The 23,756-nt window shown below is 42.4% G+C and overlaps 1 protein-coding gene across 7 annotated transcripts in view; it reads right to left on the bottom strand.

Annotated features, from left to right (window-relative positions):
- Positions 1–21,327, bottom strand: part of CDC14A (cell division cycle 14A) — a 189,697-nt gene extending 168,370 nt beyond the window's left edge. For 3 of the 7 annotated variants that reach the window (XM_070367597.1, XM_070367594.1, XM_070367599.1), the window contains exons 1-2: positions 21,184–21,327; positions 19,161–19,251 (exon numbers count right to left, since the gene is read on the bottom strand). In XM_070367597.1, the coding sequence (XP_070223698.1) occupies positions 19,161–19,251; positions 21,184–21,277 (185 nt within the window). In that variant the 5' untranslated portion in view covers positions 21,278–21,327. Of the gene's footprint in view, positions 1–19,160; positions 19,252–20,047; positions 20,569–21,183 lie in introns of those variants that run through there. The other 4 variants (XM_070367598.1, XM_070367596.1, XM_005906362.3 and 1 more) reach the window with 4 other exon arrangements.
- Between the last annotated feature and the right edge of the window lie 2,429 nt (positions 21,328–23,756).

Genomic DNA, 23,756 nt, shown 5'->3' on the forward strand with positions numbered 1-23,756 from the left:
TCTAAGTATAAACAAAATACCCATGAATGCAAAAGGAACTATACCTATAACATTTAATTACTGACCAGTTAAGCCCTGTTGACAAGAATTCACTCAAGAGAGGCAAAATGAATGGACTTTGCAAATAAGCACCTATCAGCACTGGTTAAGGCAGCCCATTTCTATCACACAGATCTCCTTGTCCTTGGCTTACTGTAAGAAAAACTCTTAACTAATATATCTGATTCTTTTGCTACTTGAACATAAATATTGAGATGTAGAATTTTAAAGTAAATCTAGAATCTTTAGTTAAAATTATTTCAGCTTTTTTAACTCACTGTGAACAAAGTTTAGGAAAGCATAAAGAATTCAAGTCATCTCTAATTTCACACTAACCATTACAAACCAACTTCAATCCCAAACTCAAAGCTGTTTCTAACATTACAGCCAGCTTAGCCATGAGTACTTTTGGAAGTACATGGTTAATGAACAAACTTACTTCACCAAAACCATGAAAATAAATTGGTATACTGCAATAACACAGAAAAAAGTAAATCAAATACAGACGTTATTCTTAAGTTGATCTGCACTCTCCAATATGGCAGCCACTAGCCACATGTGGCTATTTAAATTAAGTTAAATTAATTAATAAATTTATTTCAGTAAATTAATTAATTAAAAATTCAGTTCTCCCATCTTATTAGCCCATATCAAGAGTTCAAAAACCACATGTGGCCACTGGCTACTAAGTTGTACAATACAGAAATGGAACATTTCCATCCCTGCAGAAAATGTTCTGCGCTGAGAGATGATACTGATCAAGATTTTTTTTTAAAGAAATAAAAACAAAAATAACAAACAACTAGAGATATATATCTTTCCTGTAGCTCAGACAGTAAAGAATCTGCTTGCAATGCAGGAAACCTGGGTTCGATCCCTGGGTTGGGAAGATCGCCTGGAAAAGGGAATGGCAATCCACTCCAGTATCCTTGTCTGGAGAATCCCATGGACAGAGGAGCCTAGTGGGCTACAGTTCGTGGGATTGCAGAGTCGGACATGACTGAGCAACTAACACTACTAGAGATATATAAATAAATAGATAAATTATTTAAAATAACTAGAGGGGCTTCCCTGGTGGTCCAGTGGTTGAGAATCTGCCTGCCAATGCAGGGGACACGGAACCCTGCTCTGGAAAGATTCCACATGCTGTGGAGCAATGAAGCCCATGCACCGCAACTGTTGAGCTCGCACTCTAGAGCCTTCGAGCCACAACTGCTGAAGCCCACGTGCCCTAGAGCCTGTGCTTTAAGGCAGGAGACCCCACAGTGAGAAGCCTGCATACCGCATCTAGACAACAGCCCCCCAACTTGCCTCAACTAGAGAAAAAAGGCCTGCACAGCAACGAAGACCCAGCACAAAGATAAATAAATATAATTTAAAAAACATTTTGCACAGCCAAGAGCAATTCAGAACAGGTCTTCAAAGTTCAGAACTGTCACAGACAAGTATACAGCCAACAAACTCTATCTTATGGTCATTTTATACATCCTTTCCTTACAGTGCTTACAGTATTTATAATACAGTGTGAAAGTGAAAGTGAAGTCGCTCAGTCATGTCCGACCCTCAGCGACCCCATGGACTGCAGCCCTCCAGGTTCCTCCGTCCATGGGATTTTAGCTAGTGGTAAAGAACCCTCCTGCTATTGCATGAGATATAAGAAACACGGGTTCAATCCCTGGGTCTGGAAGATTCCCTGGAAGAGGGCACGGACAACCACTCGAGTATTCTTGCTTCGAGAATTCCATGAACAGAGGAGCCTGGTAGGCTACAGTCCACAGGGTTTCAAAGAGTCAGACATGACTAAAGCACCAGCACCATATATATGTATATAGGCATATATATTATACATATATATACAATTTTCTAACAAGCTAAATACATTTCAAAAATGTCCAGAGCACTGAAAAACCAATCACAGCCGCTCACTGCTCACACCAAGACAGGTTATCACTGACTTAGGTACAATAAAATGCCTGGTACAAAGAAGACACCTCCCTACAACATGTATCTTTGTAAGAATTTTCCTCACCCAGGGTGGGGAAAATGGAAATGCATTACAAGACAGACCATTAGCTAATTTTCACATAGAAAATGTGAAAACAGAAAAATCAATTGGTAACTATTGAAATAATTGCTGCTGCTGCTACTGCTGCTAAGTCTCTTCAGTCGTGTCCGACTCTGTGCGACCCCATAGACGGCAGCCCATCAGGCCCCGCCGTCCCTGGGATTCTCCAGGCAAGAACACTGGAGTGGGTTGCCATTTCCTTCTCCAATGCATGAAAGTGAAAAGTGAAAGTGAAGTCGCTGAGTGGTGTCAGACTCTTAGGGACCCCATGGACTGCAGCCTACCAGGCTCCTCCGTCCCTGGGATTTTCCAGGCAAGAGTACTGGAGTGGGGTGCCATTGCCTCCTCCCAAAATAATTGCTAGAAGGCATAAAATACGTACTATGGTAACTTGGAACCAAGGCAGGAGAATAAAAGAATTGGGCTCAGGGTAGAAGAGGACTGGAAGGTCATCAACCCGGGGACAGTGAAAATGGGGAGGAGAAATGGCACAGATAAGCCCTGCAGAAATGCAATAAAGAAACCCAAGGGCTGAGTGGGCTCCTAAGCCTGAGGGTAATGACCCTTGATAGTGTCTTCTTTTGGCAACTCCCAGGAAGGAGGTCACCAGAGCCACTGCCAAGCAAGGCCCCAGACTTTTGCTGGAATGAGGGGAAACATCTCCTTTGGGCAAGGAAGACCATGGATGTATTATTTTATTATTGTAGAGCACCCTGAGGTACTCCTCCAAATTGAATGAATGAATGAACATATGAGTAAATATCCTTTGTCTATATATCTATCCCTTATCAATACATATATATCATTGTTGTTGTTGTTGTTTAGTTGCTAAGTCATGTCTGACTCTTTTGCAACCCCATGGACTATAGCCCACCAACCTCCTCTATCCATGGGATTTCCCAGGCAGGAATAGTAGAGTGTGTTGCCATTTCCTTTCCCAATATATGTTGTATCTATATATAAATTTCCCCTTGTAAGGTTGGCAAATTATGGGCCAATATCTAGAATGAAACTCCTGAATTTTTAAGTGAAAATCAACACTTACTTTTATTCAGTTAAGTGTTAAGTAGCTAAAATCAAATTCTTCCCTGTTTTGTTAGAAAAGAAATTAAAAGAACTGGAGTCCTACAAGTGGGGAAGAAAGGGAAGGGAGGGTTATGTGGACAGGATGAAGAAATGGGAGCCCAAGGACAGAGCAAATGTTGATCAGGGTCACCCATGACCCACAGATTTTAAGGAAATGGAAGTTAAGCCTAGGAACTTCCCCTACCATCCAGTGCTTAAAGACTCCACCTTCCAGTGCTAGGGGCACGGGTTCAATCCCAGGTCAGGGAACTAAGCTGCAGGGTGTGGCCAAAAATTAAAAAAAAAAAAAATTGGGCCTAGAAGCATTTCTATTATACCCAACATGTCTACGTCTTCTCATGAGATTCATGACACTTAACGATGCATTATTATTTTGTGTTGTGTTTGGCTTTTCTAACAAACTCTAATTTAAGTGGGTCCATTCCTAGAGGAATCATTGTTTACAGTACAGTTGTGTCTTAGTCTTTTTTGCTGCTGTTGTTCTTTTTTAATTGGAGGATAATTGCTTTACAATATTGTGTTGGTCTCTGCCATACATCAACATGAATCAGCCACAGGTATACCTATGTCCCCTCCCTCTTGATACCTTATTCTATATATCAGAAGTTTTCTCTGAAAATTTTCAACTCTTCAGCAAAAAAGATAAACTATATTCCAAGCAATACTCACTAAACAAAATTTTGACCACCTACTCTGAGCAAGGCACTAAAAGTTAACATATTAATTAAAGAGTGCTATCCATTCAAGCTGGTTTTAGACAAGGCAGAGGAACCAGAGATCAAATTGCCAATATCTGCTGGATCATGGAAAAAGCAAGAGAGTTCCAGAAAAACATCTATTTCTGCTTTATTGACTATGCCAAAGCCTTTGACTGTGTGGATCACAATAAACTGTGGAAAATTCTGAAAGAGATGGGAATACCAGAACACCTGATCTGCCTCTTGAGAAATTTGTATGCAGGTCAGGAAGCAACAGTTAGAACTGGACATGGAACAACAGACTGGTTCCAAATAGGAAAAGGAGTACGTCAAGGCTGTATTTTGTCACCCTGTTTACTTAACTTATATGCAGAGTACATCATGAGAAACGTTGGACTGGAAGAAACACAAGCTGGAATCAAGATTGCCGGGAGAAATATCAATAACCTCAGGTATGCAGATGACACCACCCTTAAGGCAGAAAGTGAAGAGGAACTCAAAAGCCTCTTGATGAAAGTGAAAGTGGAGAGTGAAAAAGTTGGCTTAAAGCTCAACATTCAGAAAACGAAGATCATGGCAACCGGTCCCACCACTTCGTGGGAAATAGATGGGGAAACAGTGGAAACAGTGTCAGACTTTATTTTTCTGGGCTCCAAAATCATTGCAGATGGTGACTACAGCCATGAAATTAAAAGACGCTTACTCCTTGGAAGGAAAGTTATGACCAACCTAGATAGCATATTCAAAAGCAGAGACATTACTTTGCCAACAAAGGTTCGTCTAGTCAAGGCTATGGTTTTTCCTGTGGTCATGTATGGATGTGAGAGTTGGACTGTGAAGAAGGCTGAGCGCTGAAGAATTGATGCTTTTGAACTGTGGTGTTGGAGAAGACTCTTAGAGTCCCTTGGACTACAAGGAGATCCAACCAGTCCATTCTGAAGGAGATCAGCCCTGGGATTTCTTTGGAAGGAATGATGCTAAGGCTGAAACTCCAGTACTTTGGCCACCTCATGCGAAGAGTTGACTCATTGGAAAAGACTCTGATGCTGGGAGGGATTGGGGGCAGGAGGAGAAGGGGACAACAGAGGATGAGATGGCTGTATGGCATCACTGAGTCAATGGACGTGAGTCTCAGTGAACTCCGGGAGCTGGTGATGGACAGGAAGGCCTGGCGTGCTGCGATTCATGGGGTCGCAAAGAGTCGGACACAACTGAGCGACTGATCTGATCTGATCTGTCCATACCAAAAATATTTAAAAGTCTGTAAGATCATTATAAGGCATGCCAACTCTTCATTTTTTTTTATCAGCACTGCTGACATGTTTCATCTATTCATTCATTCCATTAATCAAATATCACTGAGAACCTACTGATCACCAGTCCTTACCCACAAGGAGCTCACCACCCAATGACAGACAAGTAAACATAATTACCGCTGATAAGCACTAACTAAGACAGCAGTCTCCTCCAAAGGACAGTGATATGTGTGCATGTGTATGTATGTACATATGTGCAAAATTTTGGTGAAATTAATCAGCACAGACCTCTAGGCTATACGCTACACCTAATATTTCCCCTATTACTAAAACTTATCAGCACCCCTCCAGTCTGATGATAAAGATCCTGTGCATAGCTGAAACTCACAACAATCAAAATTCAAAAAGGCCTCAAATGCTCAGCAAACACTAACCTAAGATCAAAGTACAATTCTGAGTTGTTGCTCATGTATAATAAACCATAGTCACAATGATGTCAACTTCCTAGGGTAGAAAAGCTACACGTCTAAGAAGCTTCCCAGCCACACATCAGTCAACTACAGACTGATGGAAAACTAAAGACCATTGGAAAGCAAGGGGTTCCAGTCCCAACTGAACCACTCAATGTCCCTGGGCTGAAGTCTTAGCCTCTCTGCAACTCCACATTCTCATCTATTGAATGAAAATGCTCAATTTGCTTCTAAAGTTCCTTCCGCCTATTATATTATATTACATTTTCCTATCACAGTCATTCTATATGACTGTTATAGAATATATATTAAAAATAGTCTAGATTGTTCATGACTCTGGTTATCCATATTGGACAAACTATTCAACAGTTCAAATGTTTTTCAAGATCTACTCACTCTAATTGATGTACTCTGCTCTCTCAGTGTGTTGGGTCTGGGTTCAGAAGGCATTTCCCTCAGGGTATCCCCCACAGAGAAGGGGAAGACCCTCACAGCTTTCTCCCTGAAATTCACTGTGCTCTCAACATAGCTAGAGAACAAATCAACAGTTCAGAGAGAAGCTTTATAAGATAGGAAAACTTGACATCATTACTATTTATTTACCTACATAAAGTCTGACATTTGTTGAGATCACAAAGAAAGGAGAGAACCCCAACATCAACTCTCACTCCTGTCTTTTGGTGCATTATCCAGGGTTTTAGGGACGTCCAGATACAAAACACTGGGAATATGTAGAACCCTTCTCCACCTACTCACTTATTAATCTGGGGCAAGTAGCAGGGCCACCTGAGGCTCCCGCTGCTGCTTCTGTAAAATGGGTTAATGCTGCCACTTTGCCTTAAAGCCAAAGAGAAACCTGTATGCAGGTCAAGAAGCAACAGTTAGAATAGGACATGGAACAACAGACTGGTTCCAAATTGGGAAAGGAGTATGTCAAGGCTGTATATTGTCATCCTGCTTATTTAACTTCCATGCAGAGTACATCATGAGAAATACTGGGCTGGATGAATCACAAACTAGAATTGAGATTGCTGGGAGAAATATCAACAACCTCAGATATGCAGGCGATATCACTTGAATGGCAGAAAATGAAGAGGAATTAAACAGCCTCCTTGGGAGAATGGCATTGAAACATGTATAATATCATGTATGAAACGAGTCGCCAGTCCAGGTTCGATGCACAATACTGGAGGCTTGGGGCTGGTGCACTGGGACGACCCAGAGGGATGGTATGGAGGAGGGAGGAGGGAGGAGGGTTCAGGATGGGGAACACAGGTATACCTATGGCGGATTCATTTCAATATTTGGCAAAACTAATACAATATTGTAAAGTTTAAAAAATAAAATTAAACTTAAAAAAATTGAAAAAAAAATTTAAAAAAACAGCCTCTTAATGAGGGTGAAAGAGGAGAGTGAAAAAGTTGGCTTGAAACTCAACATTCAAAAAACTAAGATCATGGTATCTGGTCCCATCACTTCATGGCAAACAGAAAGAGCAAAAAATGGAAGCAGTGACAGATTTTATTTTCAAAAGTCACTGCAGACAGTGACTGCAGCCACAAAATTAAAAGATGCTCCTTGGAAGGAAAGTTATGTGACAAACCTAGACAGCATATTAAAAAGCAGAGACATCACTTAGCTGACAAAGGTCCATATATTCAAAGCTATGGTTTTTCCAGCAGTCATGTGCAGATCTGAGAGTTGAACCATAAGGAAGGTTGAGCTTCGAAGAATTGAGGCTTTCAAATTGTGGAGCTGGAGAAGACTCTTGAGAGTCCCCTGGACTGAGCAGAGAGCAAACTAGTCAATCTTAAAGAAAAACAACCCTGAATATTCATTGGAAGGACTGATGCTGAAGCTGAAGCTCTAATACTCTGGCCACCTGATGTGAAGAGCTGACTCACTGGGAAAAAACTTTGATGATGGGAAACACTGAGGGCAAAAAGAGAAGGAGGTGGCAGAGGATGAGATGGTTGGATGGCATCACTGACTCAACGAACATGAATTTGAGCAAACTCTGGAAGATAATGAAGGGCATGGAAGCCTGGAGTGCTGCAGGCCATGGGGTTGCGAAGAGTAGAACACAACTTAGCCACAGAACAACAACAACAACGGAAGACAGGACTAAACGATAACAGAGAACCTTCAGCACCAAGGTCTGTAATCCTGTGACTTCCCTTTTTGAAGCAAGTCAATTAATTAAACACTCCCACTTTGAGTCTCAGATTAATGAAAACAAAAGAAGACTTCTTCAGGAATGCACTGGCAAGATTAAAATTCACTCCCATAGAAACATTCTCAAGCAGTGTAAATTAACCCCTTTATTCAGTGGCAGGTATTAAAGGCAAGAGAGCTATGCAGAGAGTACACATGTGACTTTGGTAGAAAACAGATTGGTGACTGATCCCCTGTACATAAAAGACTAACCCTCCTCACATGTCATAAAGCAAGGGAGGCCCTGAAAAGGAAAATAATCACTCTAACATCTGGCAATGATCACATCACCTCTCTAAACTCCTGAAATTAAAACCAAAACCCTGAAACTTGTCTGTGAGGCCAGGATGATGTAGCCCCCACCTAGTTCTCATTTTGTACCATTTCCATTTCAGTACTAGTAAGCTCCAAGCAAGCTACTTCTTTTCATTCCTGCCTCAGGCCCTTCGCACATTACCCTCCTTGGCCTAATTAACACCCTTTTACCCTTCAGGACTCAGCTCCAGTCACACTTCCTCAGGATATTCTTCTCTGATCCCTCCTCCATCTGTATCCCCACCTCCACCCTCATCCCACTTCACACATACACACACACATACACACACACACCACTCCATCCTACAGGCCAGATCCTATTCTTGTGTGCTTCCAAAGAATCGTAGGTCTTTCCTTGAGAGAGTTTACAGACTGTCCGATATCTGAATATTCATTAATAGCTTCCCTAAGGCCCAAATGGCAACCCACTCCAGTGTTCTTGCCTGGAGAATCCCATGGACAGAGAAGCCTGGTGGGCTACAGTCCATAGGGTCACACAGAGTCTGGCTTGCTCTAAATGTGACCTGCTCCAGAAGTGGCTCCCAGTCTAAAAAGACTCACCCCAACTATACAGCATCCCAACTCCTTTTTTTTTTTTTTGCTTAGCAGCCCCTTCAGTGGTATCTGAGAGTTTTGCCAAGCTAAAATCAGCCTAAAACTTTACTTTTGAGTTTTCTAGAGCTGTAGGCAATCTATAGAGCATATAGAATGAAGTACATTGGACACTGAAGTGTCTGGCAGAACAGAAAACGCACTATTTTACAATCCCACTATTCACAGCTCCCTAGAAGAGACCTTTTTAACCCTTTTTCTTTGCATCACACTTAGATAAAAATAAAATGCTTTTAGCATTTCAGATTAATTCAGCTACAGATGATCAACAATTTGATTATGGGGACTAAAGATAAGTGCTATATCAATTTCACACTCTCTTAAAAGAAAAAGAAATGTGTAGAATCAGAAATCAGTTATACAAGGATCCCCAATTCAGAAATCTCAATCGGGAATATAAATGAGAATCACAAGTAAGGCATATTATTTCTTTTAAAGCCTGCCACAAACCCATGCCCTTTAGCAATATTTATGAAAGTCTCCAACTCACTTGGAAGTCTATATAGCCTTATACTGCACCAAAGGCTAATAAAACATGATATCTGGTTTCTATGCCCATAGCATGTTAGACTCATCAGACAGACCATAGGCAGGAGGCAGCTATTGGTGGCTGCTGGTACATTGATAGAAATGTCAAAAGCTAATAGCTCAAACTGTAAAGAATCTGCCCACAATGCGGGCACCTGGGTTCTATCCCTGGGCCAGAAAGATCCCTGGAGAAGAGCATGGCAACCCACTCCAGGATGCCTGAAGAATCCCACGGACAGAGGAGCCTGGTGGGCTACAGTCCATGGGGTTGAAAAGAGTCAGACACAACTGAGCGACTAATGTACATAATCCAACAGTAAATAACACCTAGAAAGTACTCAGGTGAGCTATTCATCAACAGAAACTAACTAGATTAAAAACACTAAAAGATACAAGATGTTTACGAAACAAAAGATGTTTAGCAAATCTGATACTTAAGCAGAAATCTCTTTATTGTGCTGTGATCAGTCGCTTGCTCAGATGCTCCATCATGTCCCATTCTTTGCAACCTGTAGACTGTAGCCCACCAGGGTCCCCTGCCCATGGAATTTTCCAGGCAAGAATACTGGAGCAGGTTGCACTTTCCTACTCCAGGGGATCTTCCAACCCAGGGATCGACTCAGATCTCCCACATTGCAGGCAGATTCTTTACTGCCTCAGCCACCTTTAGGAGCTCCTAAAACTATACCTGAATTACAATGAAACTGTACAACCAATGTACTCATAGTAATAAAGTCTCACAGAAAAAAAGAGTAAATCATAATCAGTAAATTCTTTACAAAGGCAACAATGTAGATTCATTTTAGAAAGGTTCCCATAAATTACAAAACTACTTTGATATTTCAAGATGTAATTTTCCATCTTTTTGTAGAAGCTGCCCTACTGAAATGCCACATTCCCAGACAAGACTAGATAAGAGTATATGCGTTGTAAGAGTATATGTAGCAAGGAGAGCAAATTTGAAATACACCATCTCTTCTGGTTCTCAAAAGAAAACTAAATTTTATAAAAGAAGAACATGTCTGAACTAGCAAATTCTTCAGTTCATCAATAGGATATGAAGATCTTTAACACCAAAATATTAAATTAATAAATGAAACACTTTATTCAAAAACTATAGCTTATGAAACTATTTTCCATAAAGGAAATTCACTGATGATCACAAATAATTGTGATGCTTTACCAGATGTTTCCAAGTTTGTCAAAGGCTGGGATCATTACATGCTTTAATAAATAAAATAATGTTTTTGATGGTTCTCATTCAACATCTGATTCTTTGGTGGTCCTGGAAGCCGATTAACAAAACCAACTTTTTTAATGTAAATTGAAACTAAAGCTTAAAAATTTTTTAAAGAAACAATGAACTCCACACTTGAGCCCACTTCAAATCAGTGAGCCAGAAAGGAACTTGAGATCAGCTGTCCCACCCACCTCCCCAGATTTTTAAAACAAGGAAATAGCTAGATATCCAGGGCAGGCATTGTCTATTTTCTGCTTAAAGATCACAAAGGACAATGACTCCTCTTTTACTTTCATTATAGACTCCCCTTTTTACTTCCCTTCCCCATCCCCCAAATAAAGCAACAAAAAGGTAGCTTCTCCTTCTGATTTACATACATGCCCTACTTTAAGGTGTCACTTTCTCCCAATCATCCAAACCATACATCTTGAACTTAACCTTCAATTGCCCTGACCCCTCAAATGCCTCAAATATAGACAATCCATCCCCTCTAGCCTCTCTCCCACCTAGCCTTTCTGTTCCCATTGCTGTAACCATAATCCAGTTTTGCCACACCTCCCAGTCACGGGAGTACTTGCCCTAAGCAGAGCTCTGCTCAGTCTCCCTGTGTCATTCGTAAACCAGCGGAACTGAGATCCAAACAGCTTTCCATAAGCCAGTCCCCAACCACGCGTCCAGCCTCACCCATGACCTCTCTGCACTTCAAATATTTTGCCTCACCTAACAAAATCTTGCTATTCCCCAACACTGAAATTTTTCTTTCTTTCCTTCTTCTCTCATTCATTCAGCTAAAATTTCTTGTACAACCTCTAAGCCAAGCTCTGTGCTAGATATATGTATACAGTGGTGAGCAAAAATAGGCGGTACTTGTCCTCATAAAGATCATAAAATATACTCTTCGCTCTTACACACCCTTCAAAAGCTAGTTCAAATATCAGTCTATGAAGTCTTTATCACTCTGGGAAGTAATATCTCTTCCTTTCTTGAATTTTTAATATATTCGTTTACAACTTTTGTCATTTCTTGCCTGTATTTGTTTACACTTCCTTCTTTCTGTATTTATGTACCCCCAAAACATTAGCATACTGCTCTGTACCAAAATCTATCACATCTAAATATTTCATTTGTTTGTTTGTTTTGGGGGGAGTGGGGTTTTTTTTTTGGCCCCACCATGAGGCATGAGGGATCCTAGTTCCTCCGCCAGGGATCAAACCCGTGCCTCTGCAGTGGAAGCACGATGTATCAATCACAGGACTGCACTGTTTCCTCTATTTCCAACCACCTACAGCTTTTAAATTATGCTTTTTTCACTTCCCATAAAAACATGTCAAGAGTCTTTTTTTCTTTCTCTTTCTTTTTAAAGCACAAAGATGCATTAAGCTGTGGCTAAGTGTAAGTCATTTACTTTCGGCTTTGGAATGTGTTTATGAACTTACAAATGAGAACATCTGATGTCTTAGGGATCTACTTCAAACACAATAATGAAGCCGCCCTGTGGTGACTTGGCCAACAAAGAACTTGGACGGCACACAGCTCCTCACAGGACTCTCCTCCAACCCATTTGAATCCCTTCTCAGGCTTCCTGATTAAGACTAGCCCTGTCAGTTTTAACTGAGTCCTCAGCACCTCAGTTAATTTTTGCATTTTCACCAAGCTTGTCTCAAGCAAATTGAAAGAACTGAGTAACAATTGTCCTTACGAAGAACAGAAATTGACGACCCCACTGTGAATGCCAAAGAGGTCAAAACAGCAAGTATTTGATAAATCAGTATCCTGAAAGTAAAAGTTGACTCTAGTGGGTCACAGAATTAAGAACTGACTGGTGAATGTATAAGCGAAATGAGTGAAGTCTCTCAGTTGTGTCCAACTCTTTGCGACCCCATGGACTTGTAGCCTACCAGGCTCCTCCATCCATGGGATTTTCAAGGCAAGAGTATTGCAGTGGGGTGCCATTTCCTTCTCCAGGGGATCTTCCCAACCCAGGGATCAAACCCGGGTCTCCTGAATTGTAGGCAGACACTTTTACTGTCTGAGCCACCAGGGAAGTGGTGAATGTTTACAGATATCTATTTTCTCATGACATATACAGCATAATAATCCTGGTTATATACACAGGTACACATACATAAGCACACACCTAAAACTCTTTGTTCAAAACAGAGAATGGAAAAAGTGGCCCTGAACAGAACTGTTATTTCTGCAGGATTAGGATGAGAGAAAGGAGAAAAGGGGAAGAAAGTAGAAACCTATATCACCTTTTAAATGCTAAAGAGTTTTCTGATTTTTCAGGAGAATTCTATGCACAAATCATTACATCTTAAGTGACACCAGTTAAGCAGCAAGAACATTTCACAGTCTTCCTGCAAAGAATCTTCATAAGCTTATAAAAACTGGGCTTCTTTTGTTTTCACCTCTCCTATTAACATACAATGATAATTAACTCAATTTATTTTCTCTCTCTCTTTTAGGCAGGGCAGACCACTGAAAGGAGAAAAAGCAAATTCATATCCACAAAAGTGGAGCTGCGGGAAAACATTTTAATTACTACTGCACATATCCAGATACAGCCTGGACATAAATTTGTGTACACAATGTCAGCAGCCCATTCCTTGCCAAAGCCATCACCACTCAAGTTAGAAGGGTCACATGAGCCAGGGAGGGGCAAAGCTGTTCTCCACCCTCTTTACCAGCCTCAGGCTCAAGACAAATGGGAACTTGCTGGAAGCAGGAGACCATGACTTCAGGGTAAATTTACTAGCTCAATGACCTTCAGATCTACATAATCCTCTCTGAGTCTCAGTTTCCTCATCTATAAAGTAGTGACAATAATAGCACCTAACTCCTAGGGTTGTTCCCAAGATTGAGTTAATGTACATAAAGAACATTGCTTGTCATAGGACTGTAAATATTAGCTTGTCATGGGACTATAAATATTAGCTGTTGCTATAATTTTATTTTTATTCTCATGATGAAATGTGTCTCTGAATTCAACTGTATCCCCTGTTCTGTCTATATCATAGCAATTTATAATGAGATTTGAGGTACCAAATGATGGCCCTAAGGCTCTAGGCCCAGGGGCTTCCCTGGTGGCTGAGAAGGTAAAGAACCTGGCTCAATGCAGGAGACTCAGGTTCCATCCTTGGGTCAGGAAGATCCCCTGGAGAAGGGAACAGCTACCCACTCTAGTACTCTTGCTTGGAGAATTTCATGGACAGAGGAGTCTGATGGGCTAGAGTCCATAGGCCACAGAGTCAGACACAACTGAGCAACTTTCCCTTCAAGGCTCTATATAAGATCACATATCTGTGTATATCTGTGTATGTTCATATGCTTAGGTGGCATTCAGCTTTCCGTGACATTAGCCTACTTGTTACACATTAAATTCAAAATAAAAACTGAAAAAACAAAAGGGTTTCTTCCTACCTCGATTTAACCTAAATTTTCTATTCCTACAATATTTCCGGGCAAGAGAAGTTTTTCTGTCTTTCTCTCAAAGATGTCCTAGTCTCACATTTCAACTCAAGCCTATGCTACAAGCTACATATAAGAAATCATTCTTTTATAAATTATTTATTCCAAAATTCCCAGTTGCATTAATATCAGGCTACTTTAATAAAGTTTAAATGAAATTTGGACATTTTAAATTATTTAAATCTTCAAGTTAATTAGTTCTCATTAGAGGCTGCTCATTCTTCCATGCTAAAACATTTGGTGAAATTCTTTGAATCATTTCAGAAACTGCTTAATATGCAGTAACCAGAGTATGTCCATGAAGAGTTTTCTCCTGCATTTTCAGTACCTTTGCAAACACGAAGACAGAAGAAATGAAAATGGATAAGAATTCTACAGTCTCCTTTCTATGCATAAACGTTCAAATACCCATCACAGTTAGGAGGGGCCCACAAAGTTATAACAATTAACATATTTGATTTTGTTAACTTTCGAGCCAAAAGGAATTTGAGCCAAGTTATAAAAAGTAAGCCTCTATTTGGATTACACGGCCCAATTCCAAAACCAAAGAACTAGCCTTTCTGGAAAGTTGTGCATTATTTATAGCTTAATCAAATACAGACAAATCTTTAAAAGGCTCCCTTTTTTAGGGGCTACATTTTCCCCACAAGTGTGGTAGTTTACACTCTGATTTTAATTCTGATCTGTGAAATCATAACCCAAGGATAAATGTATGCTTTATTATCAACCACATTTTACTAAAATTGCTCATGCCTTTATACTAATGTGGTAACTTCTGTTTAAAATTCAAAGAGAAAATTCATTTCTAATAGATAGTTGGGATCTCATAAGGCCAACTTTGTTAACCCTTCTCCACTAGCTTCTCAGACAGTTGCCAGGTGTGGGTAGCGGATGCACCTGTGGGTCTGGGTTGCCAATCTATGCCTTCTGCCCTGACAGGTGTCAGAGCCGGTAGCTACCAAACCAGGATTAAGAAACTTCAGGGCCTTTACTGCCTTTCCAGATCCAACTCAGAGGTGTGGGCTATCACTGCAGTGGACACCCCACTCCAACAACCCCACGGCAAAGTCAGCTTGAAAACAGTTCTAAAATTTTGGCTGGGAGAAATTTTGCCCTTAGTTCCCTTAAGAGGAACAAAGCCTCACTATTTAAATATTTGTTGATTTATTTAATTCAAAAAATAATAGTTGCATTTCCAGGATGATAATTTAGCCAGAAAGGCAGCATTTCACTTACACATTCCGTAAATAAGTACACAGATATAGGGCTGTATAAGGCCCCATGTGATCACATATACTAATATTCTCCTTTCCTTGCAGGCATGCTAAGTCGGTTCAGTCGTGTCTGGCTCTTTGTGACCCTATAGGCTGTAGCCCACCAGGCTCCTCTGTCCATGGAATTCTCCAGGCAAGAATACTGGAGTGGGTTACCATGCCCTCCTCCAGGGGATCTTCCCGACCCAGGGATCGAACCTGAGTCTCCTGAGGCTCCTGTATTGAAGGCAGATTCTTTTACCGCTGAGCCACCAGGCAAGCCCTCTTCTTTCCTTGGAGAATTACAATCTGATATAATAGTCCAGGTTTTTGTCACCATAAGCTATCTGTCATAGAAGAACTCTGATATTACTCATCCTTCAAAGGTCTCTGTGGTCTCTCTAATTCAATACGTCCTAAAAGCAGTGCTGACAAGACGGATTCCACTGCGTCTATTCCTCTCCCCTCTCTACTCTCTCCTTCAGCGTTGATCCACCTTTTTGGCTGCTTATTACTACCTCTTTCCCTTGGTTCCTCTCATCCTGGTCATGCCTATGAAATACAGCCCTTCATATTTTTCTGTATCTCCCAGAAATTACATCATTCTCACAGCTTTATCATCTTTGGAGGAAAACCTCCAAATTTAAGGACTTCTAATTTATGTGATATCCAACCCTGATGTGCACATCCCATAAACTCCCTCCTTCCAACCTGACCAACACAGAACGCCTGATCTCCCCACAAAAACCAGTTCTGCCCTATTTCTTGTTTCAGTCAATGGTCCCAACAGGTTTACTGTGACCCAGGCTGTCTTAAAGACTTCTTGGACCCCTCTTTTTCCTCAGCACCGCACCAACCCACGCACATGATCTGTTGCCAAGTCACATGGATTCAGAGCTCTTCTTTCCACCACCATTGCCACCAGTTCTAATCAAGGCATTTATTTCTTCCCCCTGAACATTTCAGAATTTCTCTAAGCAGGCTCTACTTCCTCTCTAATCTGTCCAAAATGATGCTATCATATTAATTTTTTGAGGACCTATGTATTCTAGGGTTTCCCAGATGGCTCAGTGGTAAAGGATCTGCCTGCAATGCAGAAGACACAGGAGACTTGGGTTCAGTCCCTGGGTCAGGAAGATCCCCTGGAGGAGGAAACGGCAACCCACTCCAATATTCTTGTCTGGAGAATCCCACGGACAGAGGAGTCTGGAGGGCTACAGTCCAAAGGGTTGCAAAGAGTCAAACACAATTGAGCTACTAAGCACAGAACACACATACGTACTCCAGAACTAGAGGGCTCGATTTCAAATTCCAGGTCTGCTACTTCTTACTTCTGTGACCTTGGGCAATTTACCTAACCTCTCTGTCCCTTACTCTCATTGTTTGCACACTAAGGATAATAACAGTAACTGCCTAAAAACCGAAGTGAAAATAAAATAAATTAATAGTTGTGGAGCACCTAGCACCTGGCGTGCATTTAAATTCTTGATGAAATGTGCCATTATTTGCAGTAGCATAGGACCAGTCATACCGTGGACTGCCCCCAAATCCTCAAGAGAGTCCCATGGCATACTAAGGGAACCCTGGCACTCAATTCGCCCAGCTGACCTTTCAGCTTCAGATTACACAGCCCCATTTGAACCTGTATACACACCAGGCCAACCAGAGGTCTCACTATTCCCTGAGGACACTCTAGAGCCTCCCTCCTCGTCCTTGCTATTCCTGCTTCTGGGATCTCTCCTCTCCCATCTCTGTCCATTCTGCAAGCCAGTCTTAACTCTTCCATGAAGGCTTTTCTGAACCCCTCAACCAAATGTGCTCCCCAGCCGTGAATTCCCCCCAGCACAGGGGGGTATGTGAATCTATGGCAGTTATCTTTTCTCTCTCTCTCTCACTGAAGTCCTGTCTTTCTCCCTCCAGCTCTGGAGCTCCGTGAAGGTAACGTGTATCCATCTTCATTGTATTCACTATATCATCTAACCCTGTATAATGTTGAAGGTGACCAAAAAATGGAGTTGTGGGTGATCAGAACCATAGCTACTCCTGTGGCACAGTACTTGGGCACCTCAAACAAAAAGAAGTACACACTCTGCCCAGACTGAAGTCTTTATCAAAGTTTCAAATGACATCAAAATTTCACAATATAAATTGGATGGTCTTTCCAGAAAGTCTTTCTTTACAGAAATACAGTAGAATCAGTATAAGAAGAATGTGATTTGAAGTCCTATCCTAAAATACTAACATTAAAATCATACAAAATCTTTCCTCATATATAAACATCAGAATCAAACCACTGAGCACTGTGTTTAATTGACTAAACATAATTTCCTGTTAGATCTAGATCTATCAACTAGCAATCCCAAAAGAAGCAATTGAGACCTTAATGCCTGGGGTTAATTCAGTGACATATTAACCTCCAGCACATCACTGAAGAACTGAACATAATAATGTATACACTGTTCCTACTCTCAGACTCAGGGAAGGCCCCCAAACTCTACACACAGAAAAAGAAAGCGACAACAATGCACATTCACAACAACAGAATGAATACTCCAGAAACACTGCTGGCCGTGACATCACCCAGGTACCTGAGGTCAGGGAGTAGGCAGTGCAGCACTCCATTCTGTCTAGGAGCAGAGCTGTAATCTGACACCAGGGATTTAGACCTCTTTGCTGCAGCAGCTCTGGGCATTCATGAGCAGCAGCAAAGGGCTCTTTCATTCCCACTTTTGCTTCAGCCATTCAAGGAGCATCCTGCTCCCAGCACCAGTAAGAGAAATGTCCTGAAGACATCAGTTTCATGAATCCCTCTGATGAAGTGACAATTAAAGATTGTTTTCCCTCAAAGAAAAGATGTGCTCTGGATGGTCGAGAATACTCTCACTCTTTGAACGCCTGATGGTACTCACAAATCCTTAGGCAGAACTCCCAAAATCCCCCTTAACAGCACAAGTCCTGGGGCACTTTCTATCATGAATACAGTTCACTTAACTATGTTCATGTAATTGGACTTTTGGTTAAGGCAACAAGAAAATAAAACTAAATTTTCTGTTAGAATATACTGACTACCCTGAAACACCAGCTCTTTTGATAAAAGGACATAATCAAGCCAACTCAGCCTTCTTATTCCTTACTATTATGTTGCTTTTATTGAATCGAGACTTCTCTCTCTTTGAATTACATGTTTACTATACTATAATCTTTTTCATGTAGATCAACAGTCTTTCACAGAAAACAGTTCCCTACATGCATCTTTCACTCTTAAATCCTAACCCCACAAAGCCAAAGTAACCAAAGAATGTAAATCAGCACTCCTACGCCACTTCCTCAAAGGCAAAAATAATAATGCAGTGACGCTTGGGACACTCAAATAAAATAACGCAGCAATTTACCACCCAGGTAAAATCTTACTCATAGATATGACTGGGACACAGCTAAGTGTGTCCCACTTTCCAAATATGAGCTGCACAAACAAAAACATCCTGAGATACAGCAGAAGCCTTGTGATCGGTAAAGCTGAAGCACCTGTAATACACACACTGCCCTGTACTCTGTAGGTGCTCCAATAAATACCCTGTGACTGATTCACATGCCTATTACAGAATCCAGCAAGGACAGAGAGTGCCTCTCCCTGGCCCTGCTCTGGGGAGTGTTCGGAATCTACAGCTGCAGTTTACTGTGGTGGTAGGAAGAACTAATACAGACAGAGGACTAAAAGGAATGAGGTGATGACAGGTTCAAATTACCTTAACTTTCCCTGCACCTCTTCCCCAGCTCTGAGCCTAAGAAATTGGATTTGTTACTTGCACCACTGGAGAAGGAGAATAAAACTGTCATAAAGGTGCATAGCATTTCCTTACCCAAGAGCCAACAAGTTAAATAGCTGAGATTAAAAAAATATATAGAAACTTACTTTTCATAGACCAGCTCCTCATCGATGGAGAAATAGTGGGTATTTACTGTGCTTTTTGGTCTATTCCTTAAAGTAGCAAAATATAATCGATCTGAAAGACAAGTTTAAAAGATGGGAGAAAACATGAGAAGCAGGGAAGCTGGTGGGGTAGGGGGGTGCTAATACACTATAACAAAATAACAACTGCTACCCGGTATTTAAAGATCCCATTAACACGTGGAATTCTTGCAGAAACCTGATCTCTCCCGGAAAGCCACAGAGATCCAAGAGCACACCAGTTAGAGAAGCGAGTCGAGGGCCCGACTGAGGGACTCAGTGGCGTGCAAAACTCCCTGATCTCCCTGGTTTCAGGCCAGCGGGAGCAGGTAGAAGCTGAGGGTACCCGTTGAACTGGAGATGCAAGTTTGGTTCAGAAATCTCCAGACCGCTGCGGAAGGGGAAGAGAGAGGCGAGACTCTCCCCTACAGCTCCGGAGACTTCAAGAAGAGGAAGGGAGGAGAGACAGGGGGTGTGGTTGGAGGTGTCCCGAAAACCGAGATCCAGCAACAGTAGGATAAAGGCAACTGAAAGGATCCCCTGGAGCAGAATCCCCTCGAGCCGCTGCACGCTGGAGCCCGGCAGAGGACGGTGCGGTCCCTTTACCGAGCTGGGAGGCCTTCCGAAAGTGCTGCAGAGGGAACGAGGGACGCAAGAAAGACAGAGAAGCCGGAAGCGGGGGGTCCTCGGGGGAAAGGATAGTACAAAAAAGGGATGAGAGCGCGCGCAGCGATTGTAGTACGCTGGGGGCCCCAGAAGAAGCCGGAGACAGTGGTTGGGACACAGGGGCGAGAAGTGAAGAGCTGGGGTGTCGACAGAGGGTTGGAGGATGCGGGGCGACTGCTCCTCACCTTTCATGAACTCGCAAGCCCCGATTAGTTCCCCTGACTCCGCTGCCATCTTAAGCGAGATACGCACGGGGGAGGGCTGGGTCGTGGCCAGCTGAGGTTACCCGCCCCCGGGGGCTTCCCCAGTGCCCAGGAGCCGGGAAGCTTGCAGTCGCGAACACCGAGCCCGCCCGAGAGAGGCAGCAGGCGCCGAAGGCGGAGGCGGCTGGGGGGTCAGCGCGCCGGGCGCCCCGGGGACATTCCGTGGGGAACCCGAGCACGCTCCGAGCGGGGCGCACACGCCCCGGGCTGTGGCCACTCCGATTCGGACCCGGCTGCTGCCGCTGCTGCACCGCCGCCGCGCCTGGGAAACGCAGACCAGCTCTCACGGCCGGGCAAAGTCTTCCCCCGGCTCCCAAAGTGATCATGGAGGAGGAGACGTCTGGCCCCGATCGCGCCCGTGGCTACTCATGAGGCAGCGGGCAGGACTCTGGTGCCCGCCGGCTGGCAGCAGCTGCTCCGGCTCCTCCTTCGCCGCCTCCTTTCAGCAGCAACTCTTCCTCCTCCTCCTCCCCTTGGGTCCGCCCCCAGGCCTTCCTCCCCGCCCTCCCACAGCTCCCTCCACTTTCACGGCTCCGCGGCCATCCCTTAAAGGGACAGCCCAGCTCCTTTCTCCGCGCCGGGTCCGCGCCCCAGTTACCAGGCGCCCCGCAGGTCACTAAGAGCCAGTTGCTAAGGCTTTGTTGCCGTCCACCAATTGCTGTACGGGATACGCGGCCCTGGGCAGAAGAGCCAGGAGGGGCCTCCAGAGCAGAAACTTATGAATGAAACGGTGGAGTTGGGAGTGTCCCGGAGAGCGCTGCTGTGGCTTTTCAGGCAAGGATGAGCCCGCGCCCCTTCGTTTTCTGCACCCCACAGAGTCTTGTTCCCACTCTAGAGTTTTCGTTTGTCTCTCTCATTCTCTACTTCTCTCGCCCCACTCACCCTTGTTCCAAACTCTTGCATGCGCGCGAGCACACGCAGTCTTACAGATCTAGGATCTATAAGATCTATAAGATTACCTACAGCTAATCTTTCAACCACCGCCCATCCCACCACTGATGGATCTCTATCTTTATAAGAAATAAAATCTGCAGGAAAAAAAAAAAAAAAAGCCCTACCTCCTAGCTCAGAAGAACACCTACTGGTTTCCTCTACACATACTGGATTCTGAATTAACTTGTGCTTTGTTCTCACGGGGTAAAACGTTCCCATCCGGTTCCCCACGTCCTCTCATTTGGGTCGCCGCTGTGGGCGCAAATCATCACAAATGCCAAACCTTAATATCGCTCTGGTCCCCGTGGTGGGCGGGGCGGAGGAACGCGACCAGCCCGGGGGCGGGGAGGGAACAGAGGTATAGGGAGAGGGCCACATGTCCACGGGAAAAATAAACACAAAAGAATGTCTTGACGCAGTCTTAGCTGAAGCGCTGGGAGTGGTTCATCTCAAAGAAGCCCTTGACTTGATTCTGTAAGGCTTTTTGAACAGCTAGAACAACTTTAATGCCGGGTGTCCTACCCGCGAGCTTAATTAAAGGGCAGTCCCTGCGATATGAAAATGGCGCTACGGACCTATTGCCGGAAGAGCATGCGCTCTGAGTGGTTTCTCCAGAAACAGAAAAGGATTTGTGCCAGCCTTCGGTTTCGCAGTCGTTTGTTTACCTCTTGGAGGAAGGGGGCGCGCAAGAGAAGAGACGACTGACTCAAGGAGCGCTCTGAGGCCAGCAAGTAAAACTCAATTTACTGGTCTTAGCTTTGCTGGCTATCCAACAGGCTGAACAGCCGCAGAAAAATGATAAACGAATATTACTTGGATATTCAGATCGAACAAGCCCTTGCAAGATAGTTAAAAAGAAAAACCTACCCTAACATCCACATCTTTAAGACAAGAATCATATAAATTTAAAACTGGGGACTCAGTAAAGACGACTTCCTGTCATCACCTAGTCTTGAGTAAAGCTTATCTCAAAAGAGTTTTTAAAGCCGAAAAAGTCCTGAAAAGATGAATTCTAATGAGTGTTCCACTCTGCCGAGATGCACTTCTCGTTTTACGGGCCCCTGGCCATGGCTATGGAATTCTAAAGAACGAAGTATCTCTAAATGTCCTGTCCACATTCAACAATTGTTTGCATTTTCCCTGATATTTATTCCCACAAATCGAGTATCGGCAGTCATGTCGGCCAGTTCATATTATTTTGCTGAAGTTTGAGACTTAATATGTGAAAGTTATGGAAAAGCAAAATATGTGAATGTCTCAATAAACTTACCCACTTTGTTTAAAAAGCTATATTAATCCAGTGCTGGCAATCTGTTTCCAAATTTGATGATGTAAAATTCATGTAGACTGAATTCCTTAACAAAATTCCTAACAACTTTTCATATAAGTGTTGTATTAGAAAAATTGCATTAGAAAAAAGAAGCTCTGGTTCTCATTCAATGCATGAACTTTTCATTTTACTAAGTTAATAGTCTAATGGAAAGAACTCTAAATCTACACTTTCAGGTAAGTCAGATTTAATTAAACATTTCTTGCTGTTTTCAAGAATGAATTTATGAAAACATTTTCTTTCATGTTACTCTCTTGCTTAGAAATTTTGGTCGTGAGGAGTGAATTATGACTCAAACAAATAGAGGTTCTTAAAATTAAGAACTCAAAATGAAAATGTTTATTTTTTCTTTAGCATATTTATAATGAGTATTCTAATGAAATTTTTCAGGTTGATAAGACTTTATAATGTTTTTTTGAAGCTGCGTAAAGGAAAATAAGTGATTGTCCATACAATCAAATCTCTCTAAACCAAAATCTTCACAATCTAAATGGTATTTAAAAAATCCTACAAGAAAAAAAAAAAAAAATCCTACAAGAAAAATTGTGACCAAAATAGTCCGCAGAGCGCACATACATGTCAAGGTTCTAATGAGATCATAAAACACTTTATTCTCTCAATTATCATGAGGTCAAAGTTCCTAATGGTTGTTTCATAATAAAGGCATGATTTCACAGTCTATGGAGGAAGATAATGGGAAAAACTTCTTTCCAATCACTCAATATAAATGTTAGGAACTGACTTTTATCTTAAACAACAATAAGGAACAGTGTTTCACATATAAAGAAAGTACTAAGAGAATTCAGACATCACTGAACTGGAGAGAGGGAAAGTAATGTTATACATAGAAATTTAACTAAGTATAGAAGTGTCTCAAGTTTGAAAATTTGACTATATTTATTCCAACTTTGTCAACATAGCTTGAATCCTGCCTCTGCCGCCCTGACAGTCAGTCTGCAGCCTGTGCTTATACATCTGCAGAGCTAGAAAACTCACTTCTGGAGGCAGTTCCAAAATAGGTTATCACTCTCTGGTTCTAATTCTGTCCCTTAAGACTGTGCTGAACACTGTTTGTTATTCGTGTACATAACAAGTCTTCAAAGATGCAAAGGTAGCTTAGGCCACTTCTTCCTCCTTACTATTTCCCATATAGAAATCTCCATTTTCTTCAACGTGTTTTTAAATGACATGGATTGCAAGCCCCTTTGTTATCCAGTCACTCTCTTTTCCAACTTGCCTTGGACTGCAAGGAGATCCAACCAGTCCATTCTAAAGGAGATCAGTCCCCTGGGTGTTCTTTGGAAGGAAGGATGCTAAAGCTGAAACTCCAATACTTTGGCTACCTCATGCGAATAGTTAACTCATTGA

The sequence above is a fragment of the Bos mutus genome, chromosome 3, assembly GCF_027580195.1.
Source record: "Bos mutus isolate GX-2022 chromosome 3, NWIPB_WYAK_1.1, whole genome shotgun sequence".
In the NCBI taxonomy this organism is placed as follows: Eukaryota; Metazoa; Chordata; class Mammalia; order Artiodactyla; family Bovidae; genus Bos; species Bos mutus.